The sequence below is a fragment of the Petaurus breviceps genome, unplaced genomic scaffold, assembly GCF_028583685.1.
Source record: "Petaurus breviceps papuanus isolate PSGF00001 unplaced genomic scaffold, PetGlider_PUasm1.0 80, whole genome shotgun sequence".
Classification (NCBI taxonomy): domain Eukaryota; kingdom Metazoa; phylum Chordata; class Mammalia; order Diprotodontia; family Petauridae; genus Petaurus; species Petaurus breviceps.
In genome coordinates, this window is record NW_027186540.1 from 3,913,001 (window position 1) to 3,934,874 (window position 21,874).

Sequence of the window (21,874 nt, forward strand, 5' to 3'; positions counted from 1 at the left end):
TTTACTTATAGAAACAGTAACAGAAAAGATTCTCTAGGCTTTTATTTCATTTAAACATTCTTATAAATTCTTTGCAGTATGCTGAGATGATTATCAATCCTGATCACTATCTTATGGCTCTCTACTATTACAATGAGTAAGAGGAAGACATGAAAAGATTAACTTACTTCTACCAGTGATAAGAAATGTTGCAATTTTTGGTGGAATTTATCTGACAAGTATATTGTCAGCAAATCTGAAGTGTCCTTTAGAAATTCTCTATTTTGCCTTTTAGAAAATGAATAAATTTGCGAATATAAATTAAATACCAAAGTCATAAAACTATTTTACAACATGGAAATTCATACAGAAAGATCTATCTTTGGAGAATACCATAAATATTTTACAGAGTTCTATTCATAAGAAGTATGAAAAAGTAAGGTTTTTAAGAGAGGAAGTTGTAATTTCTCAGACAGGTCACTTTTTTCACTTGTGCTCCCCTAAAATGTAGAAAGGCAAAAGAAGAGACTTAAATTTGCAAGATTAGAAGGAACCATGAAGAGAATGTCAAAGATTAGGAACTGGTAAAATAAGTTAAAAGAGAGTTTTGGAAAATAATCAGGAAATTGTTAATAAGCTAAGGAAAGCTATAAAAGGAAGAAAATGACTTGAATAGAATTAGTGATTCAATATACATATATACATCCATACATTTCTATTAGATAGACAAATATCTGTTCCCTTACCAGATTATAAATATGAAGGTCAACAAACTTAACAATCTTTAACAATCAATACGCATTTATTAAGTACCTACCACATGTCAGGTACTAAGTTAGATGCTAGAGATACAAAGATCAAAATGAAAAAGTCCCTGACCTTGAGGAACTTTAATTTTCTTTGGGAAAACAGCACTGTAAGCATATTTTACAAAATTATACTAAGTAAAAATAAGGTAATTTTTTTTTGCGGGGGGGAAGAGGCATTAGTAACTGAAGGAGGATCAGAAAAGGAGTATATTACAGGCATGGGAGGGCAAGGATTGTTTCAGGACAACCTATGCCAAAGGCCCTGAAGTGGGAGATGTATTATCATGTGTAAGGTGAGATGTACAAGTAGGCCGCCTTGGCAGGACCGCAGAGTAGATGAAGGGTAGTAATGTGTAATAAGCCTGGTATGATAGGCCAGAGTCAACTTATATAGGGCTTTAAATACCAAACAGAAGAATTTATCATTGATCCCTAGAGGTGAGAGGAAGACACTGCAGCCTTCAGTGTAGAGTCAGATCTGTGCTTTAGAACTATCACTGAAGTTTGGATTGGAGAAAGCAGATGTGAGGTAGGTCAATTTGGAGAGTTCTGCAATAGTCTAGGTGGACTAGGGTAATGCTGTGTGATGAGAGAGAAGGTGACAAACCAAGAGATGTCATGCAGGAAAAATCAACAAGACCTAGCAACTGATAAGGGAGGAGGGAAGTGTTGAGGGAAGAGTTAAAAGACAAGGATAACTCTGAGGCTACTAAACTGGGTGAACTTAAGGATGGTGGTACCAAAAACCAATAGGGAAGACTGATGGGCTTGGGAGTAAAGACAATGAAGTGTATTTTGAATATGTTGAGTTTAAAATGTTTACAAGACATTCAGGTAGAAATGTCTTAGTGATATGGGCCTAGACTTCAGAAGATGAAGCAGACCTGGATACATATCTCTTGGAATCATCTACATAAAGATCACAGGACCCATGGGAGCTAATAAGATCACCAAGAAGGAATGTAAAAAGAGAAGTGGGTTTAAGATAAAGACTTGTGATACATACACAGTTAGGGCACAGATCATGGTAGATGGTCCAACAAAGGAGACTGAAAGGGAGAATCCAGACAAGTAGATGAACTAAGAGAGCAATGAAATGAAAACCAGAGAGAGATGAACATCTAAGATACTCACAGAAAACCCAGGACAGTGCTAAGTATATGCTAAGCTCTTAAAAATTTGTTGAAGGAATAAATTCTACTCTAGAAAGCAAATTTATAGGGTAGTTTCTCTGAAATTTTTTATTTCAAAGATCACAACACCCAAAAGTTTTATGACTGGGAAAAGACAAATGTTGCAATAAGAGATGAGTCTAAATAAAAACTTCAGTGAAACAGAAATTCTAACACTATTCAAAATTTTAGCCAGCCACCTAAACAAAGGTCAGTTGAGTGGACAACCTCCTCAGGATAAAAGAAAAGTCCAGAGTTTTAGAAGTGACAAGAAGAGAATAGTTGTTACCAAGAAGATTCTATGTGTTTAAAGCTACTTTTTAAAAATGTTGCAAAAATATCTATAGTAATGTTAAGAAATTGGAATTTTTTCATTGTTTATTAACCTAGTTTCTATATTTTACCAGCAATAAAAACAGACTATTATAAGGTCTGTAATGAACTCTTAGATAATTTTTTTAACCCCAACATTTGATTATACCTAATCAGACAGCTTTCTGCTTCATTTCTCTAATTTAACTAGGTGTTTTTAAAAAGTCAGACTCAACTGATGTCAAAGAACAGAAACTCAAACTATCATGACAAACCAATTTTCTTAAAAGCAATTTGGTTAGGATTGCCTATAAGCATGCAAGTCAAAGAAATATTTTTTCTTAGAGAAGCAAACTAATATTTTCAGATAGAGTCAGTTCTACATAATTGCTACTCCTTAAGTAAGTACTTGGAACTGACCCCGACCTTCATCTACCACTACTTCTTTAATGTAAAGAAAGGATATATTTATAGGACTATGCTCATAAATTGGTAAAAATATAAGTATAGTGGTCAGATAAAAAAAAGCGTCATGGGTTTCAAATTCACACACCATAAAAGATGGATTCAATACAATGAATTATGTACCTCTGGTACAGTGAACACCAGGCTAAGTACTGGGGAAGTAAAAAATTCTGATAAATCATGGTCCCTGCCCTCATGGTACCTACAGTTTAAGAGAAAAGGTATAGTAAAACTAGCAGATAAAATACATACTCTTAGTATCAATTTGTTAAGATGAGAAAATCAAAGTTACTTCACTTTCCAGAATTCTTTAAAACAACCTGGGTATTTAAATAAAATACTGGGGAGCATGACAATAACCTGAAATACTGAGGAAAGGCTTAATTGGAGACTTTTAACACAAATTCAATTATCAGGAATAATACACTCAAATGGTTTTCAATAACTTTGGCATGGATCCCACCAGGAAACTTCAGATACAAAACACACATCTGAAACAAATCCAACCACATACTTAAAAAATAAACGCATTACTGGTTTTTTTTTTAAGTAATATTAAAGTCATTTCAGACTGTCCTGGCATTTCAGAAAACAAAAGTATAATCAATTCTACCTGTAACTAGAATCTTAGAGGAAATGTAAAAAGGAAAGTAGAAACCAAAATGTTTACCCATGATGATATGAAACCAAAACGTGTGCTGTTAAAATCAATTTTTAAAGAAAGCATCAATACTCTTTTCCCTAAAACAACTGCAAAATTAAAAACTATTTTAACTAAAAAAGAAAATATTTATTAAGCATGCCTTTAATTAGATGATCAGCACCTAGCAGAGTGCTCTTCAGATACAGATGCTTAGTGTTTTTATAAATGTAATCCCAGACCTATCTTTTTATTTATTTGGACATAATGAAAAATGGATTGTCAATAAAAGCCTGAGGTAGCTCTCTAGGACTTCAAGTTACAGAGTAGGTGCTAATCTGCAGTGGTCAGAGGAATTTCTTCAATGGGAGTTCCCTGTAGCAAAGAAATCATAAGTCCATTTTTTTTAAGGTGAATGAAACAAAAGACCGTCTTACCTCCCACCAGTCTTAAAGATTAGATCTGCATTAGGTGCTCCCTTTGGATGCTGGTAACGGGGTCGTCGCTCACGATTGGTGTTTGCTGGAGCTGGACGTTGTGCAAGAGACTGCAACATCTCTGGAATTATGTGCATTAAAAAAACAAATAAGAATTAACTTCAGCAAATGTTATTACATCTTGGGGTGATCAACTTTTAACCATTTTGTAAGCTAGTAGCACCCTCTCTGGGGGGGAGGTATCCTAATTTTAATCTTAAAAAGTATTAAAGGTTCTGTAAGAATACTTTAGAGCACAAGATAATTTCAATACCCAAAGGTCACTTTAATGTAAATCTAAATACTACTGGTGAACCAAGTAGTCATCCCTTGAGAAGAATGATCCTGGAAATAGAACAAAATAACTTCTATCACACTACTATGGATATCTGGGTACATAGCTGTTATGCAAAAAATGGGTGCTCCAATAAGTCTATTGATTTAAATCTGGGTACCAGGCTCACTAAGCATGAATATCAAAGGATACACTGATGACAAAATGTTACTGTACTATACCTCCAAAGTGCCAATTTACTTCAAAATACATTAGATACATCCTAGGTTAAGAAAGTAAAACCAACTTTCTTTGAGACTGTTAGAATTTATGAGGACAGAGGAGAAAAAGCTAATCCAGGTACTTTGGAATCTTCTAACTAGGGCAAACACAAGTGAATATCATACCAACTAGGATGGCTGTGTCAGAGCTGGTCCCCTGTACCCTGGGAAAGGTCAAAGTTGAACAGGTGCTTCAACTATTGAATATGCCCAATGGCCCAAGGCATTCTGGAACAAGCTTAGTAAACAATATTTCCAGGTTTATGCTGTTGTGTGTGTAAGAAAGTCACGAAGTCTGGAACAATTAAAGTAAGCCACATTTGGCAGAAATAAATATAACCATATTTTAAGTACACACTAATAGTGTACCAATCTTTATATGCAGTCATGAAGGGGATAAAACATATACACACATATACTTTTGTTGTCCATACCAATTCTAGGCCCTGTAAAGATACCTCAGATTCCTGGGCAAATTATCACTGCCACTTCTTTCTATTGTTCCAGATAGACTATGATAACAGAGTGGGGAAACAACATATAAAAAGACAGCTGTCCCTGATCATTGGGAGAAAGGAAGGAGATAGGGTGTTACCTAGGCAAAACTTCAAAGTAGGGACTGCCTCTGCTAACAACTGCCCTTCTACTTCTTAGCAATGCCTTCTCCTTATCCCAGAAGAATTTTGCTTTCATATTGTCCTTTTATCCAAATACCTCTACATAGCGACCCAGCCAGGCATGACCATCCAAATCCCTGCTACTCAATGTATCCCCATCAAAGCATCTAGAAAACAATTTGATCAAACCTATTCTCACTAACACATAAGTGAACAATATTTCCTGTAGGTGTGTTTACTTGGCAGTAAGAAAGGGGGAGAGGGGATGGGGAAGACCCACTGAGCTTCTATATATGACAGGATCTGGCAAAAGAATGAAGTAAATATTTCTGTCCCCTCCCTACTTAGGAAGTAGGCTTAGGAAATTTCCTCTGAGGGTCCCGTGAAAATTTCAAGATCCATGGTGCATACAAGTAGCTGAGACTACTTATAGAAGCATCCATGGTCCATTTATTCAAGGAGCCTTTGGCCAACAGATACACCTCTCCTCAAAGTTTTCGGACATAAGACAGGGTAAGCATGTGGTCCCAGATATGGCTTAGCTTTAGGAGAAGCAATCCTCTCCACTTCCCTAGAAGCTATTTCTACTATCATGGAAAAAAAAAAAGGACTGGACTAGGATATTCTGGACATCAGGCTCCAAACAGGAACATTGAAAGAAAACTTTTTGAGGTATAGGAAAAAGTGGAAAGTGGAAGTTGGCAGCAAGATACTGATGAGAGAATGAAGAAAGCAAAATAATCTGACTCTGTGATACTAGAATACTGAAGCAGAGAGGTTGCCTGGATGGGCTTTCTTGAGTTATAGATCCAATAATCTTAGATATTTTCTTCAGAGATATTTCCTATTTTACCAAATTCCTCATTTATTTCACCAGAGATGAATCCAGTAATGTTTGGTGAAGCAAAAAATCTCCATAAGTGTAACAGTTTACATTAATTACTCACCACTGTTAACTAATTATCACTTAGTACACTGATGATCATGCATAAAATGAAGTTTCATGTATTTATAAGTTAATCCTCTGATAAATATTTACACCATAATTAGAAAATGAAATCAAATATTATTTTAGTATTTACCATATGCGTGGGAGTCCAACTAAGTATGGAATTGGGAGAGTGCTACTCTCAATAAAGTAATGAAAGATGATAGAATAAGGCAGGTGGAAGTTTTCATGCTTTTAAAGGAATTTCCTTTTTTAAAAAAAGTTATCTGACTAAATAAGACAAGATTAAGTGAGCAATAACATGGTGACTTTGATATTTAATCAGTTCTGTTTTTTTTAAAAGCATAAAATTTCCACTTGTTTGTTTAGTTTTGATAATTTTTAACAGAAGAATATGCACTTTTCCTCTCTAAGAGATTACAAACCTTGATAATCTTCTTGTTCCTGACGTTCATTGATATCCAGTGTGAGTTTTTTCATTCTCATTCTCTCCTCTTGCTCTGCCTGTTGTTGGTTCCAATGATTTGCAGCAAGTTGGGAAGACATTGGTACATTAAGGATCTTAAACTGAAAGAAAACACGGAAGTATCATAACCAACTTGAGGAAAAGATGTGAGAAATAAAAATCATAAAAATATATAACATAATAGTATTAATAGATATTAGGCAAGAAAGGGTCAGGAGAAAGGAGAGCCAGGAAATAAGTTATTTCTTTTCACGAAGAAATTAAAATATTAAATAGAAGAAATTAAAATAGTAAAATAGAATAAATGAATCTTAAGAGTTAAATAAAAAGTCACTTAGTTCAACAACTCATTCAAAGTAGAAATTCTCCTTGCAAAAACCTTGAGTAGATTCAGTGATAGGGAGCTTATTCTCTGCCAATCCCATCTGGTTTGGAGACTTATTCTAATTACTGCATGCCTGAACTATACACTACATATCCTATAAGCAATTAGTTGTACCTAACTGTTGGCTTCTATTAAGCTTGCAGTCTTCTAAAATCCCCAAAGGCTAGCTTATGCAAGCATCTGACCACAAAATAAAATTCTGTATTTATGTAAAAAAATGTCAACCTTAAATACAGACCTTTACATTTGCATCTGTTAAATTCCAACCACTAAGTTTTGTTAAGAATTTTCTGATTTTCAATTCTGAGATAGAACATTATCAACCCATCTCAGTCTGATGCCAACCGCAAATTTAGTAAGTATGCCTTCTATAAATTCATCTAAGTCACCAGATCTCTCTGTTTTCTTCAATAAATCTAGGGTTCATATCTGACTACCTTTCTTCACTACTAGGAACCTTAAAATAACATGATTCTTCTCTTTTCATGTCACTTCCTCATCATCAATAAATTCTCCCACGTGGGTCAGGATTAAGTCCAGAAATTACTTTTCTGTTGCTGAGATAAATGGCTAACAAATGGGTTATAAGCTCCTAGGAGTGCAGGGAATATACTTTACTTATTTTTTTATGTTTTCCTCAGTGTCTGGTGCAAGATTCCACATAAAAGAAGTATATGTTGAATTGAACTGATATGAAATTATCAGTAAGCAAAGTCAAAAACTAATTTTTTGCAGAAAGACTTCTAACATATATCTATTAGCTAACGTCTCTCATTATTACAACACATGCAAAGAGGAGACATGCAGAAATATGTATTAGAAAATCATCATCCATAAATTGGTTCATTTCCTTGAACATTTTTTCCCCCTTCTCTCTCTTTCTTTTTTTATTATAAGTGATGGTTTTCTAAGAGAGGGCAGGGGGAAGATACAGTGAGAAGTATAAGTGATGAATATGTATGCGTGTCCATACATACACATAAACATAAAATAAATTAATTTTTAAAAAGAAAATCATCACCCATATCCTTCTAAAACATGTCCCAATTGTCATTTCTTTTAATGGAAAAAATAAGATCATGGAACTACAAATGAGTAAGAAAGACAACCACTAAATTTTATATAATACATTGACAATCCAATGCCCATTTCATGGAAGCAACTTCCACACCAAAGAAACACACTAAATTCCCTGTTCTCATATACAAACTACATTATTTTCTTATCAGCTCAATTTAGGGTATCCATATTCCCATATCACTTTAGGAGAAAAGTTCTCTTACCTCATTGTAATTATTAGAGGTCAATATATCACCATCTTTGAGAAAAAACTAGGTCAATTAAAAAAGGTTCACAGAATTTATGAGCTGGATTGTAGGAGTGGGGAAAATGTCAAGAGGAGGGAAAACAGAGGAAAGTAATTATACTATTCTCCCTTAATATGACAAAAGAATCATAAAAAGCAGCTATACCATCCCTTCAGAGATGATATAAAATAGATCATAACAACTGATATTTTTACAACATTTTAAGATATGCCAGCACTTTATACACACTCTCTAATCTGAGGCTTACAATTGCTCTGTGAAGAACATACTACAGGTATTATCCCAGTTTCACTGATAAACAGTCTTACAAAGGTCAAATGACTTGCTGATGACCATATAACTACTTAAGTTGTAGAGGCAGAATTCGAACTCTAGTCTTCCTACCTATCCACTGTACCACACAGCTTTTTAATGGCATATGGTATTTGATAAATGACTCCTGCCTGACTGATTGTAGGATCTACCAAGGAGATCAGCAAAGGCATATTAATAAGGCAAAAAGGCAAAAAAAAAAATAGTATTAGGAGTTATCAGTATCAGTGTGACCATTAAAGTAGAGAAACAAAGGAACAAAAAAAATTAATTATCACCCCAGTCTGCATACTATGTAGGGATTCTAGTTAATTAATTCCTCTATGAAACTAGAAAGATATAGTAGGTGAGAGGGCCAGATAAGATTTTGTTTTTTGCTCTGAAGTTAATAAGTCATTTTTCTTCATGCTATTAAAACATTAAATTTCTTTTCATGGGCAGGAGTTGGGGAAATGGAGAGAGATGAAAAGTTTAAATGCTTAAATGTTATCACACTCATCATTAGAACCTTTTATTTTATTGGACAGTTAGTTGGTATTCTTCACAGTGCTCTTATTGACTGATTTCCATTTTTACTCAGTAAGGAAAAAAAAAAGGAACGGCATTACATGAAATCTAGATGTCATGAAGCTTGTCTCTGGATCACAGATTTAGAACCTGAAGGGAGCTTAGTCTCCTAATTGGTCTCTCTGATAAATCTTCCCCTACTCCAATTCATCCTTCACAAAGATGTCAGTCATTTTCTTTAATTGTAGATCTGCTGACCACATCACTGTCCTTTTCAAACTCTAGAGCTATTCTTGCTAGTGTCAATAAAATATAAATTCTTGTGTGTAGGATACAGAGACCCTAACCCAAATTGACTGCTTGGAGAACTCTCAAAGTGAAGGTAGAAAGATTTGTTAGATTCTCGCGAGAAGTGGGCAGTCCAGTCTCTGGGACAGCACCCAGAGAGAGGAGGTCAAGGTACAGAAGCCAAAGCTGGGTTAAATAAGCAAGGGTTACAGGCCCCTCCCAAACATTAACCTAATTATTACTAATGAGGCTCTAATCTTGTTAGATAACATGCATAATACATGAGGTCCACTATACAAACGCAGTAACAACCTCAGAATACTGTACCCCCTTCAGTCTAACCTAGATACATCCTTATCTGGGCATGGGTACCCCAAGGCCACTGCCTGTTCCCTCATTGGTCAAATCCACCTGCTGCTGTCAGTTCCTTCTGTTCTACATTGCTTCATTTTAGTTTTATCAAGGAGGAACTCAACTCCCTTCCAATGCTACTGCCTCAACTCCCCCAAGGACCAGGAACTCAACTTCCTCCCAAAGCTACTGCCTGTTACTTTTTATCAGCAGTCTTGTTCAGCAATTCTTGCAGTTCTGTAGAAACTTAACCCATTGTTACCTTTCACACTACCATTCCTTTCTCCAAACTCCCCAATCTAGAAACACCTCTAATTTGGTCTCAACAGTTAATCTAATCAATTGTATCAATATTCAATAGCTCTTACACTACTCTGAAATATACAATGACTTACATATATATGGGGAAACAATACTGAACTTAGTTACAAAATACAAGGAAGTAATAAGAATGTATACATGATATTCAGAATGGGGAAACTTCACTGTAAGTCATTCCACACACTTGTGTTTGAATTTTAAGGTTCATTACAATTTGACAGCAACCTACATTTCCAGCCTTGCTCTCCTTCTCTCTCTCTCTGTATGTATGTATATATATTAATAGGTGTATGTGTGTGTATGCATGTATGTATATATGTATGTATGTGTATTCATTCTTCACACCTGCTACAGTTCAGCAAAACTAGCCTTGTTGCTATTCCTCAACCGTAACATCCCATCATCTTTCTTAGCACCATTCCTTTACACTGGCTTTCCCCAGTGCTTAAAATATACTCTTTCCTTTTCCCCACTTCAGCAATGCCCCCTCTCTTTCAGTCTCATAGATTTCATTAGTTTCCTGCACAACTTACTTCAAGGACTACCTTCTAGATGAAGCCTTTCCTGATCCCCCTAGCTGTTCAGCCATCCCTCCCCAAACTACCTTGTATTTATTCCATATATGATTCTAGAATGTATGCTACTTGAGGGGAAGGGACTTTGGTTTTTGTGTCTGTGACCAGTGTCTAACATATGGCAGGTGACTGATAAATGTTAGTTGGTCAATCTAACCCAACTCCGTCATTTCATAGATGAGGCAACTAAGGCCCACCATAAAATTAAGTGCCTTGCCTAACAGTCACTCAGGCATTATTAAGTGGAAGAGACAACAGTGGAATGTTAGGTATTCTGATTGAAAACTCAGAACCATACTGCCTTCTAAGATGCTTTCTTCTAATATGTTACAACAATTGTTGTTGTACAATACTGTCTGACTCTTCATGACCCTATTTGAGGTTTTCTTGGTAAAGATACTGGAGTGGTTTGTCATTTCCTTCTACAGCTCATTTTAGAAATGAGGAAACTGAGGTGACCAGGGTTAAGTTACTTGGCCAGGGTCACACAGCTACTAAGTGGGGCTAGATTTGAAGTCAGATCCTCCTGACTCCAGGGTTAGCATTCTATCCAATGTGTCACATAGCTGTCCTGTTACCACATTAAAGAGTTCCAAAGGAAAAGCAAGGGAAAAGTTTATTTTCTTTTTTTTTTTTTTTAAGCAATCAGGGTTAAGTAACTTGCTCAAGGTTACACGGCCAGTTATTTCTGGGTGTGGTGCTAAATATCTGAGCCCGGATTCGATCCCCAGGTCATCCAACACTGGAGCCAGTGCTCTTACTCGCTGAGCCACCTGGCCACCCCTGAGTTTCTTTTTCTTATTAAGATCTTTTCTAGTAGGACATTCCTAGGACTTTTCCTTTTGAGGTTTTTTTTTTTTTAGAACGTGATCAGTAAAATCTATTTTCACTTTGTTAACTAGTCTTAAGAGATCTGGGAAGATATTTGTACTTTCTTGAATAGTGTCCAGGTTTTCATTCTGATCATTGTTTTCAGAGTCCCATGATTCTTAAATTCTCTCTCCTTGACCTGTTTTTCCAGGTCAACTTTTTAAAAAAAAATTCATTTTGAACTTAAATACAAAAAGACAAAACAAAAAGAACATTTCCATGTGCACAGTACAACATAAAAGGATTCAGTACAAAACCATGAATTTCTATTTGACACAGTTTACTTTGTAAAAAAAAACCAAACAACTATGTAATAAGTACTATACATCATTTTCAAAGTTACCCTGCATCTCTGTTCTTCCTTCTCAGTTTTCTCATGTTCACTATGTACTTTTTTCTCCCTCTCCCCACTCTGCTCTACAGAAAGCTACCATTAGATATAAACATACATGTGCATACATACACACTTCTATAGACATACATACATATGTAAAAAACATGCTACACATAGTGCTATTTTTCTGCTCTTTCTCTGGAGGTGGATAGCATCTCCCTTCATAGGTCCTTTGCAGTTGAACATTTATAATACTCAAAATGACTGAGTTGTTCAAAGTTGTTCTTAGAACAATAATGCTATTACTGTGTACAATGTTATCTTGGTTCTGCTCATTTAATTCTTTTTTTTTTTTGGAGGGGGGAATGCAGGGCAACTGTAGTTAAATTACCCAAGGTCACACAGCTAGTAAGTGTTAAGTGTCTGAGGCTGGATTTGAACTCAGGTCCTCCTGACTCCAGGGCCAGTGCTATATTCACTGCACCACCTAGCTGCCCCCTCATTTAATTCTTTATTATTTCATGCAAGTCTTTCCATGTTTTTCTAAAATCACTAAGTTCATCAGTTCTTTTTTTTTGTTTTTTTTTTCTTTTTAGAGGGCAATTTGGGTTAAGTAACTTGCCCAAGGTCACACGGCTAGTTTTTGTTAAGTGTCTGAGGTCGGATTTGAACTCAGGTCCTCCTGACTCCAGGGCTGGTGCTCTATTCACTCTGCCACCTAGCCGCCTCGAGTTCATCATTTCTTACTGAACAGTAACATTATATCACAACAATATATCACTACTTGTTTAGCCATTCTTCAATTGGCAGGCATCCTTGCAATTTCTAGTTCTTTGCCACCACAAAAAGGAACTGCCATATTTTGGAACATACAAGTTCTTTTCCTTTTTCCGTACTTAACTTTGAGAAATAGACTGAATGGTGGCATTGCTGCATCAAAGAGTATACTAAGTTTTAAAACTTTTCGGGAATAATTCTAGTCTGCTCTCTAACAGTGAAGTGTCCAAATTTTTCCACATCCCCTCCAACATTTGTTGCTTTCCCTTTGTATCATTTTAGCCAATCTGATGGATATCTCAAAATTGTTTGAATTTTTCTAATCAATAATGATTTAGAGCCATTTTTTCATATGACTACATATATAATTGTGATTTCTTTGCTGAAAAACTGCCTGTTCATATCTTTTGACCATTTATCAATTGGGGAATGACATATTCTTAGTAATTTGACAAAAGTTTTTACATATTTGAAATATAACCTTTATCTGGGAAACTGTCTATAAAATTTTCTCCTATTTTCTTTTTTCCTAATAATATTGGCTACATTGATTTTATTTGTACAAAACCTTTTTAATTTAATACAATTAAAATTATCCATTTTACACCTCACTATGCTCTCTATCTCTTGTCTGTTCATAAACCGTTATCGTCCGTAAGTTTGATAGGCAATATGTTCCATGTTCATCTAATTTTCTTACGATAGCTCCCTTTATATCCAGATCATATATCCATTTTGACCATGTCTTGGTAAATAGTGTAAGATATTGGTTTATGCCTAATTTCTGCCAGACTGCTTTTCAGCTTTCCCAACAATTTTTACCAAATAATGAATTCTTATCCCAAAAGCTTAAATCTTTACATTTGTAAAACATCAGATTACTATAATTGTTTGCCACTGTGTATTGTATATATCTATTCTGTTCTTAGCTAGTACCAGATAATTTTGCTAATTACTGTTTTTGAGTAATATAGTTTAAGATCTGGTACAGCTGAATTTCCTTCCTTTACATTTTTTTATTAATTCTTTTGATATTCTTGACTTTTGGTTCTTCCAAATATATTTTGTTATTGTTTTTTCTAGTCCAGTAAAATAATTTTTTTTTCGGTAATTTAACTGAGATGGCATTGAATAGATTACTTTAGGAAAAATTTCATTTTTATTATATCGGCTCTGCCTACCCACAATTAATATTTCTCCAATTACTTAAATCTGACCTCATTTGTATATATAAACTTTATTATTATGTTCAGGTAGATCCTGTGTTTGTTTTGTGGGTATATTCTTAGATATTATATACCACCTATAGTTCTTTTAAATGTGGGTATCTCTTACTGTCTTTTCTTGATAATATATAGAAATGCTGATAATTTATATGGGTTTATGATATATCCTGCTACTTTGGTAAAATTGTTTCCACCAATGTCTTAGTTGAATCTTTAAAATTTTATAAGTATATGACCATAGCATCTGCAAAAAGAGATAGTTTATTACGTCAGTGCCCATTCTGATTCTTTCGATTTCTTTTCCTTATCTTATTGTCATCGCTAGCATTTCTAATATAATATTGGCGTCAATGGGCATCTTTGTTTCATTCCTGTTTCATTCCTGATCTTATGGGAAAGGCTTCTAGCTTATCCCCATTACAAATAATGTGTGCTGATTGTTTTAGGTAGATGCTTCTTATCATTTTAAGGAAAAATCCACTATATTTTTGCCTGCAAGTTATTTTAACAGAGTGCTGTATTTTATCAAAAACCTTTTCTGCATCTATAACCATATGATTTTTGTCACTTTTGTTATTGATATAATCTATTATGTTAAGTTTTCCTTATGTTAAACTGTATTCCTGGTTAAATCCCACTTGGTCCCAATGTATAATCTTTGTGATATATTGTTGTAGTCTTCCAGTTGGTATATTATTAAGGCTTTTTGCATCCATATTCATTTAATGAAATTTTTCTATCATTTTCTTTCTCTATTTTTTTTTGCTCCTTCTGATTTATGTATCACTACCATATTTGTTTCATAAAAGGAGTTTGACAGGACTCCTTCTTGGGTTATTATTCCAAATAATTTATGTCATATTGGAATTAATTGATTTTTAAATGTTTGGTAGAATTCACCTGTAAATCCATCCATTGTGATGCTTTTTTTCTTAGGATGCTCATTTATGGTCTACTCAATTTCTTTTTCTAAGATAGGTTTAATTTAGATATTTTATTTTCTCTTCTATTAACCTGGGCAGTATATACTTCTGTAATTATTCTTCTATTTCATTTAAACTGTTAAATTTGTTGGCATATGATTGGGCAAAACAATTCCTTTGATTTCATCTTCATTAGTGGTATTTTCACCTTCAATACTAGTGATCCGGTTTTCTTCTCTATTAAAAATCATAGTAACCAGGGTGGCTAGGTGGCGCAGTGAATAGAGCACTGGCCCTGGAGTCAGGAGGACCTGAGTTCAAATCTGGCCTCAGACACTTAACACACACAAAAAACTAGCTTTGTGACCTTGGGCAAGTCACTTAACCCCAACTGCCCCTCCAAAAAAAAATCATAGTAACCAATAGTTTATCTTTTTTTCATAAAAACAACTAGCTTTACTTATTAATTCAATGGTTTTTTTTACACTCATTTCTATTAATTTTGCCTCTAATTTTTAAGATTTCCAATTTGGTGTTTTTAAATTTATTCTTTTTCTAGTTTTTTTTTCCTAATTGCATACCCAATTCATTGGTCTGCTCTTTCTCCAGTTTACTGATACAAGCATTTAGAGATATAAATTTTTCTGATTATTGCTTTTGCTGTATCACACAGGTTTTGATATGTCATCACATTATTGTCATTCTCTTTAATGAAATTATTATTTCTATGATTTGTTCTTTAAGTTTAGGTTGTTTATCCGAAAGACTCATTATCAAAAGAGATATCCACATCCAGAGAAAGAGATGCAGAGTCTGAATGCAGACTGAAACAAACTACTTGCTGTGTTTCTTGTTTTGTTTTGTTTCCTCTTTCCCAATGAGCATTCCATCAGTTATAATCCTTCTTTACAACCTGACTAATGATTAATGTGAAGATATTTGTAGATCCTATATTCAAGTGCATGCCACGATGATTAAGGGAGGGAGGGAGGGAGGGAAGGAGGGAGTGGAGAGGCAAAGGGAGAAAATTTGAAACTCAACGGATTGTGGAACTGAATGTTGTAAACTAAAAGTAAATAAACCAATTTAATTAAAAAAAAAAAAAACGAAGGACGAACAACAATAAAAAAAAGATTAGGTTGTTTAGTCTCCAATAAGTTTTTAACCTGTGTTTCCATGATCCCTTATTGAACATAATTTTTATTGTACTGTGATCTGAAAAGGATGCATTTAATATTTCTGCTTTTCTGCATTTAACTATAAAGTTCTTGTGACCTAATATATGATCAATTCTTGTAAAGGTACCATGTACTGCTGAGAAAATGGTGTATTCCTTTCTAATCTCATTCAATTTTCTCCAGATAGTTATCTTATCTAGCTTATCTATTTATCTCCTCAATTTTTTTTATTTATTGGCTAGATTTATATAATTCTGAGAGGGGTAGGTTCAAGCCCCCTACTATTATAATATTGCTAATGTATTTCCACCTGTAATTCATTCAACTTTTCCTTTAAAAATTTAAATGCTATAGCATTTGGTGCAAAAAGGCTAGTATTAATATTGCTTCATTTTCTATGGTACCTTTTATCACAATGCAGTTTCCCTGAGGTGGAAGAAGTCATTTATGATAGTATTTCTCTGTGGATCACTTGATCATTATTTGGTCTGGCACAATTTTTAAGTTTTTGCTGGCACAGAAGTGTGGGAGCTAAAGAGAGAGACAAATAGCTACACTGGACGGAAATTGTCCAGTCAGTATCTAAAAAGAGATGATCTTTAAGGCTGACCTTAAAATGATAAATATACTATTCATCTTTTGGAGACAAAAATGAATAAATTTACTTTAAAAGGTATATTTCTTATATATCCAACATCACAACATTAAGTTTCTGTTAAAGCACATAATTTTTTTCATTTCATAATTTAGTGTCTAACCTGGATACAGGTATATGAAAAGTATAGAAAGCAATTATTTTATTTTCAACACCACCTTCCCCTCAGTGTTTATTTTCCTTTTACAAATGACCAGAAGAAAGTTATTTCTGAACACAAACTGCAGACAAAGAGGCCTTTCACTAACTCAAGAATCAAAAATTCCTATAAGGCAACACATTTTGCATTTCTAGAAAAACCAAAGAATCTATGCCAGAAGAACCAACTCCCAAAAGCAAATAAAGTATTTTTTAAAAATCTGAACAAGATACACTTTATTTTTCAGACCACAAAATGCTAGTCATTTTTCTCCACATAATGCTGTTAAAACTCAATATTCTTCAAAATCTCAAGGAAACTGTAAAGGTTAAAAACTCATTTTATAATCAAGTTTTTTTTAATGAATTCTTATTTATAGTCAAGTAATAACTGCTCTTGACAATCTTGTATATATTGTTATGCTTTAATTTATAGAAATAAATCCCTTAAACATATGTATACACTACAATCTATCCCTTCTGAATCAAAAATAACATGTACAATAGGCCTACTAACACAAAAATTAAACAAGTTCATAATTTAGGATTAACAATTTGGAAGATTTTTAAAACCCACAATTTTTTTCCAAGTAGGCACGTTTTCCATTTACTCTACCATCTAAATGTTTTTTCACCTATCATGTGAGTATACATGTGTCAAATATTACATTTCTGCACTCAGAAGGCCATATACAATAGGTACCACCACTCTTTTCCCACTAATTTTCTTTTTACCTCTCTAGAGTCTGGCTTCCAAACTCACTCTTCAAATGAAACTGATTTCTCTAAAATTACTAAAACTTCTCCTTCTCTCAGTCTCCTTGGCTGATCTGCATCCAAGTCATGCCTACTAATTATGGGAGTCCCATAGGGCTCTGTCCTAGGACTTTTCTCTTCTAATTCTCTAAAATTTTGTTTGGTGATCTCATCAACTTCTTACAGATTTAATTAACATCTCAAGGCTACAGATTCTCAGATCTATTTATCTGGCCCTAACCTCTTTGCTGACTTTCAATCTTGCAAATGCTTAGGACATCTCAAATTGGAAGTTCTGTAGAAATCTTTACATTCAACATGGAAGGTTTTTGATAAAATACAACACCCATTCTGGTTAAAAAATACTACAAAGCATGTTAATAAACTGAGCTTTCCTTAATATGATCATTAGAATCTATCTAAAACCAAAAGCTAGAATTATCTGCAATGGGATAAACTAGAGGTCTTTCACATAAACAAGTATATATGATATTTATAAATAAGTATATATGAATGTGATGGAATATTATTGTGTGGTAAAAAATAGAGGGGATACTTTCAGAGAAACCTAAGAAGACTTGTATGAACTGATGTAAAGTGAAGTGAGTAGACCCAGGAGAACGATTTCTATAAAAACAACAATACTGAAAAGGCAAACAACTCTGCAAAAATTAGGAACTCTGATCAATACAATGTCCAACAGCAGTTCCAGAGGACTCATGATGAAACATGCTACCCACATCTAGACAGAGAGGTAATGGACTCAGAGCAGAGACTGAAAAATACAATTTTTTCACTAGTTTATTTATTTTTAGTTTTCAAAATTCACTTCCATAAGTTTTAAATTTTCTCCCCTTCCCTCCCCAAGAGAATGTGCAATTTTATACAGGCTCTGCACATACATTCCTATTAAACATTTTTCACATTATGTTGCACAGAAGAATTATAACGAATGGGAGAAACCATGAAAAAGAAAAACAAAATGAAACAAAACAAAATAGTCTGCTTCACTCTGTAAGAGAATGCAAAATTTTTAAAACATAACTAATTCAGGCAATGGCAAGGTAGGAAAAGGAGGAAGTAGGAGGGAAAGAAGCTGGATTTTTGTTGTTTTTCAATGAGGGCTAAGGGTGGACAGGTAGACAGGTAGATAGGAAGGAAAAAATTCAAACTGAAAATAAAATAAAAAATCTAAAAGGAAAATTAATCTGAAATACACATATTTGTACATATACATTCCTAGGCATTTTCCTGATGAATAAATAAAAATGGAATTACAACAATAATTTAGACCTCCTAAGTCAGGCAACAGATCATATACAGTTAATCAGATGATATTTCCAAGCTCTTACCTGCTGCTTGTTGCCTTTTCTAGTTAACATGACAAATGGCATCGTATCACCAGCCTCAGTCTCTCCTTCCCCACCACCCAGTGGTGGGCCCTTCCTCAGCTGGCTTTTGAGGTGCAATGGAATAGCGACATCCAGCTGGTGTACTTTAACAGACTCACCACTTCGTTGCTTAGAGAAAGAAAAGTGAAAAGCACGGGAAATAATTTAAGATACTTAAATTTATAAAATAAGTTTGGGCAGTTTTACTTTGTAAAACACAAAATAATTCAATTCAAAATTCAATAAGTATTTAGACACATTTGATTATACCATAATAGGAATGGAATTAAGGACAAGTTATCATTAATTACTAGCATCACTATTTCAGTGCAAAATCTCACTGTCTTTCTAGAAACCAACTGTCTTCTGTAAAATCTAAGAAGAATCTTGATGAAGTACTATCTGGTGAACTGAAAATATACTGCTCACCTATACCCTTAATTTGCTGAAAAATGAATGACTAAATTGGGACTGAGACAACAATGTTACAAATAATACTAGAGTAGAATATAAAGCCTGTTACAGATGAAGATAGGTGGGCACTGACAATCTAATGTTTAACATTCTACTATCCATTCTCCAATGATCTGAATGTGCTTTTATTTTAGGTATTTAGATATAAGATAATTTTATTTGTACTAGAATTCTTTAGAAAAACAAAGCAAAAATTGTTACCTGAAGATTTTCTAGCATCATTTTATCCAGAGCCTGAATGAAGTCCTCATCCTCTGCACATGGGACATGTTTAAGTCCACCTCCTTTAATCATTACCTCCTTAGAGAAAATGTAAAATTATAAATTTCAAATGTAAACTGCTAGATAACAGAAGATCATTTCAACTTGTACAGTGTCTAGAATAAGGCAAGTGGGTATTTTATAATATTTTTCAATAAAGTTACAGGAAAAAAGAACTACATTATAAAGAAGTGCTTAACTATTATAGTACAATTGTTTATATTTTCTAAAAGAACATAATTATATATCATAATGCACACAGAACTCCCATATCTAGCACTGAAATATCATGAAAAAGATGGTGATTTACAAAGGCAAATTTCTCAGCAATACATACAGTGTTCTCTTCATCAGTTTCATTTTCCTTATTGGAATCTGTAAGGTAATCTGTATTCTCCTCCTCTTCTTCCTCTCCATCATCATCATCATTGTCAGAACCCTCCTAAAATTGTTTTTTAAAAATTATTTTTTGAGGTTAATACCATGGCATACCTGAATACAACTGTAAGGAGCCAACAGTGAACACTGATGTTATTCATGCTTTACAAATCTGATTTCCAACAGTTCTGAATAATCAATTATTGTCCTTGAGTTTCATTTAGCCTACTATGTAGACTGCTTACAATGATAACGCAATGTTAGCTGGCAACACTTACTGAATACCAGTAGTTGAAAACTTACTTCATTATCTTCCATTGATCTAAACAGTACAAAGATCCTTTGTAGGGTCTCTTCCTTGTTTTCAATAAAAAACAAGTTCTGTGAACCTCCTACATTTTTTTCTCCTATGAAACTAATCTGAAAATGGGCTCATTCCTGCATAGGGTTATAATGGCAAAACATTTTCAAGTCCCCTCGACTTTACTAAATTAAATCAATCTGGTGTTCTAGTTTATTATTTCTCAGACTGAAACTATCAAGGTAACTAAAGGAAGTCTCAGTCTTTGAGTGGTTGTTGTTTTTTTAAAGACTCAGGAAAGCCACATTAATACACCCCTTAAAACAATTACATCAAAAGTATGATTTTTCTTTCTTTCTTAGAATTTTTGCCATTAAAGGTTTGAAAAGAAAATCTGCATATATGGATTGGTTTAGAGATGCAAAAGTACTGGTCAGGATAAGAACTTCATCAGGGTCATTCAAAGCTGACAATGGCAAGCAGACTAAGCAATTTTACCTAACAAATTTGTTATATGTGACTTTATGATTACAGCACAATATTTTGCTATACACTTTTAAAAAATGATTTATAAAAGTCCCCAAAATATTGTCAGATATAGTCATATAATCATAATGTCAGAGACATTATGTCATAGACATATTGTCATAACATCAGATATAATTAACATACTACGTGAGAGGGGAGGAACATATTTGGAAATGAATGTAATCTAAAAACATAATGTATTAATAAAAACATTTTTTTTTAAAAAACACCACAGTATTGGGGAGGCACGAAGTGAGGGAACAAAACTTTTGAAAGTTGCAGCAGCAGGCCCAAAAGCAGAGGTTCACAAACTTGTGCGTATGTGTCATGCCCCCCGTTAGCAATCTAAGCCTATGGATTCCTAAGAATGTTTTTAAATGCATTAAAAAAATACATAGGATTACCAAAGAAATCAATTATATATAAAGATGCAATATTTGACCAACCTCCATCCCCAGCAATGCTCTGAAATCTACTCACAAACCTCTTAGGGAATAACTCCTGGCCTAAAAATGAAATCTTATTTGGTGGTCATATGGATATTATGCAGTAGAAATAAGTTCTAAACACTTAATTTTAAAAGTCATACTCTGGATCTGAAGGTAGAATATGATGAAGAAAGTTCTTTTTGGGTGGAAGATTTAGATTTGAGCACACTTCTGAGTAAGTGAAAATTGTTCTAGATTACCATTCATAACTCTTCCTATCTAACTCTTTCCTTCTCCTCTCTTTATATTATCTTCTGTGGTGCATGAGGAAGGTGGTCATACTTGGTCAGTAGATGAGAGATAAAGCATTCTTTCTCTGTTTTCCCTTCTAGTGCCAAAGTTCCAGCAAATTTATACATATATTTTATTTATTCAGAAAAAAATATATTCTATGTTAGTAGTTGTACCCTTAAAAGAAAGTAATAGCTAAATAGTAAGTCACTCTCAAAATTACGAATTTATATACATGCATTTTAGAGGAGAGAAGAAATAGTGTGGGAACGCAAAACATCTTCACATAAAAAGAAGCAAAATGTTCGTCTATTATGCGACCAATTACACAAGTGTTTTGCAGTTATAAAATTTTACTGGCTAATGTGCTTTTATTTCAAAGCTGTACACTTAGAGAAAGAAAAAGTAAAAAATGAGATAAAGTTCTAAAATGCCATCTATACTTGCTATAAATTAGT

At 33.9% G+C, this 21,874-nt stretch overlaps 1 protein-coding gene across 8 annotated transcripts in view; it reads right to left on the reverse strand.

Annotated features, from left to right (window-relative positions):
• Positions 1 to 21,874, reverse strand: part of LOC138175985 (regulator of nonsense transcripts 2) — a 201,454-nt gene that overhangs the window by 84,584 nt on the left and 94,996 nt on the right. For 7 of the 8 annotated variants that reach the window (XM_069106651.1, XM_069106647.1, XM_069106648.1 and 4 more), the window contains 5 exons: positions 19,828 to 19,932; positions 19,431 to 19,529; positions 18,717 to 18,884; positions 6,400 to 6,541; positions 3,815 to 3,935 (listed from right to left, as the gene is read on the reverse strand). In XM_069106651.1, coding sequence (XP_068962752.1) covers positions 3,815 to 3,935; positions 6,400 to 6,541; positions 18,717 to 18,884; positions 19,431 to 19,529; positions 19,828 to 19,932 — 635 coding nt within the window. Of the gene's footprint in view, positions 1 to 3,810; positions 3,936 to 6,399; positions 6,542 to 18,716; positions 18,885 to 19,430; positions 19,530 to 19,827; positions 19,933 to 21,874 lie in introns of those variants that run through there. The other variant, XM_069106650.1, reaches the window with a different exon arrangement.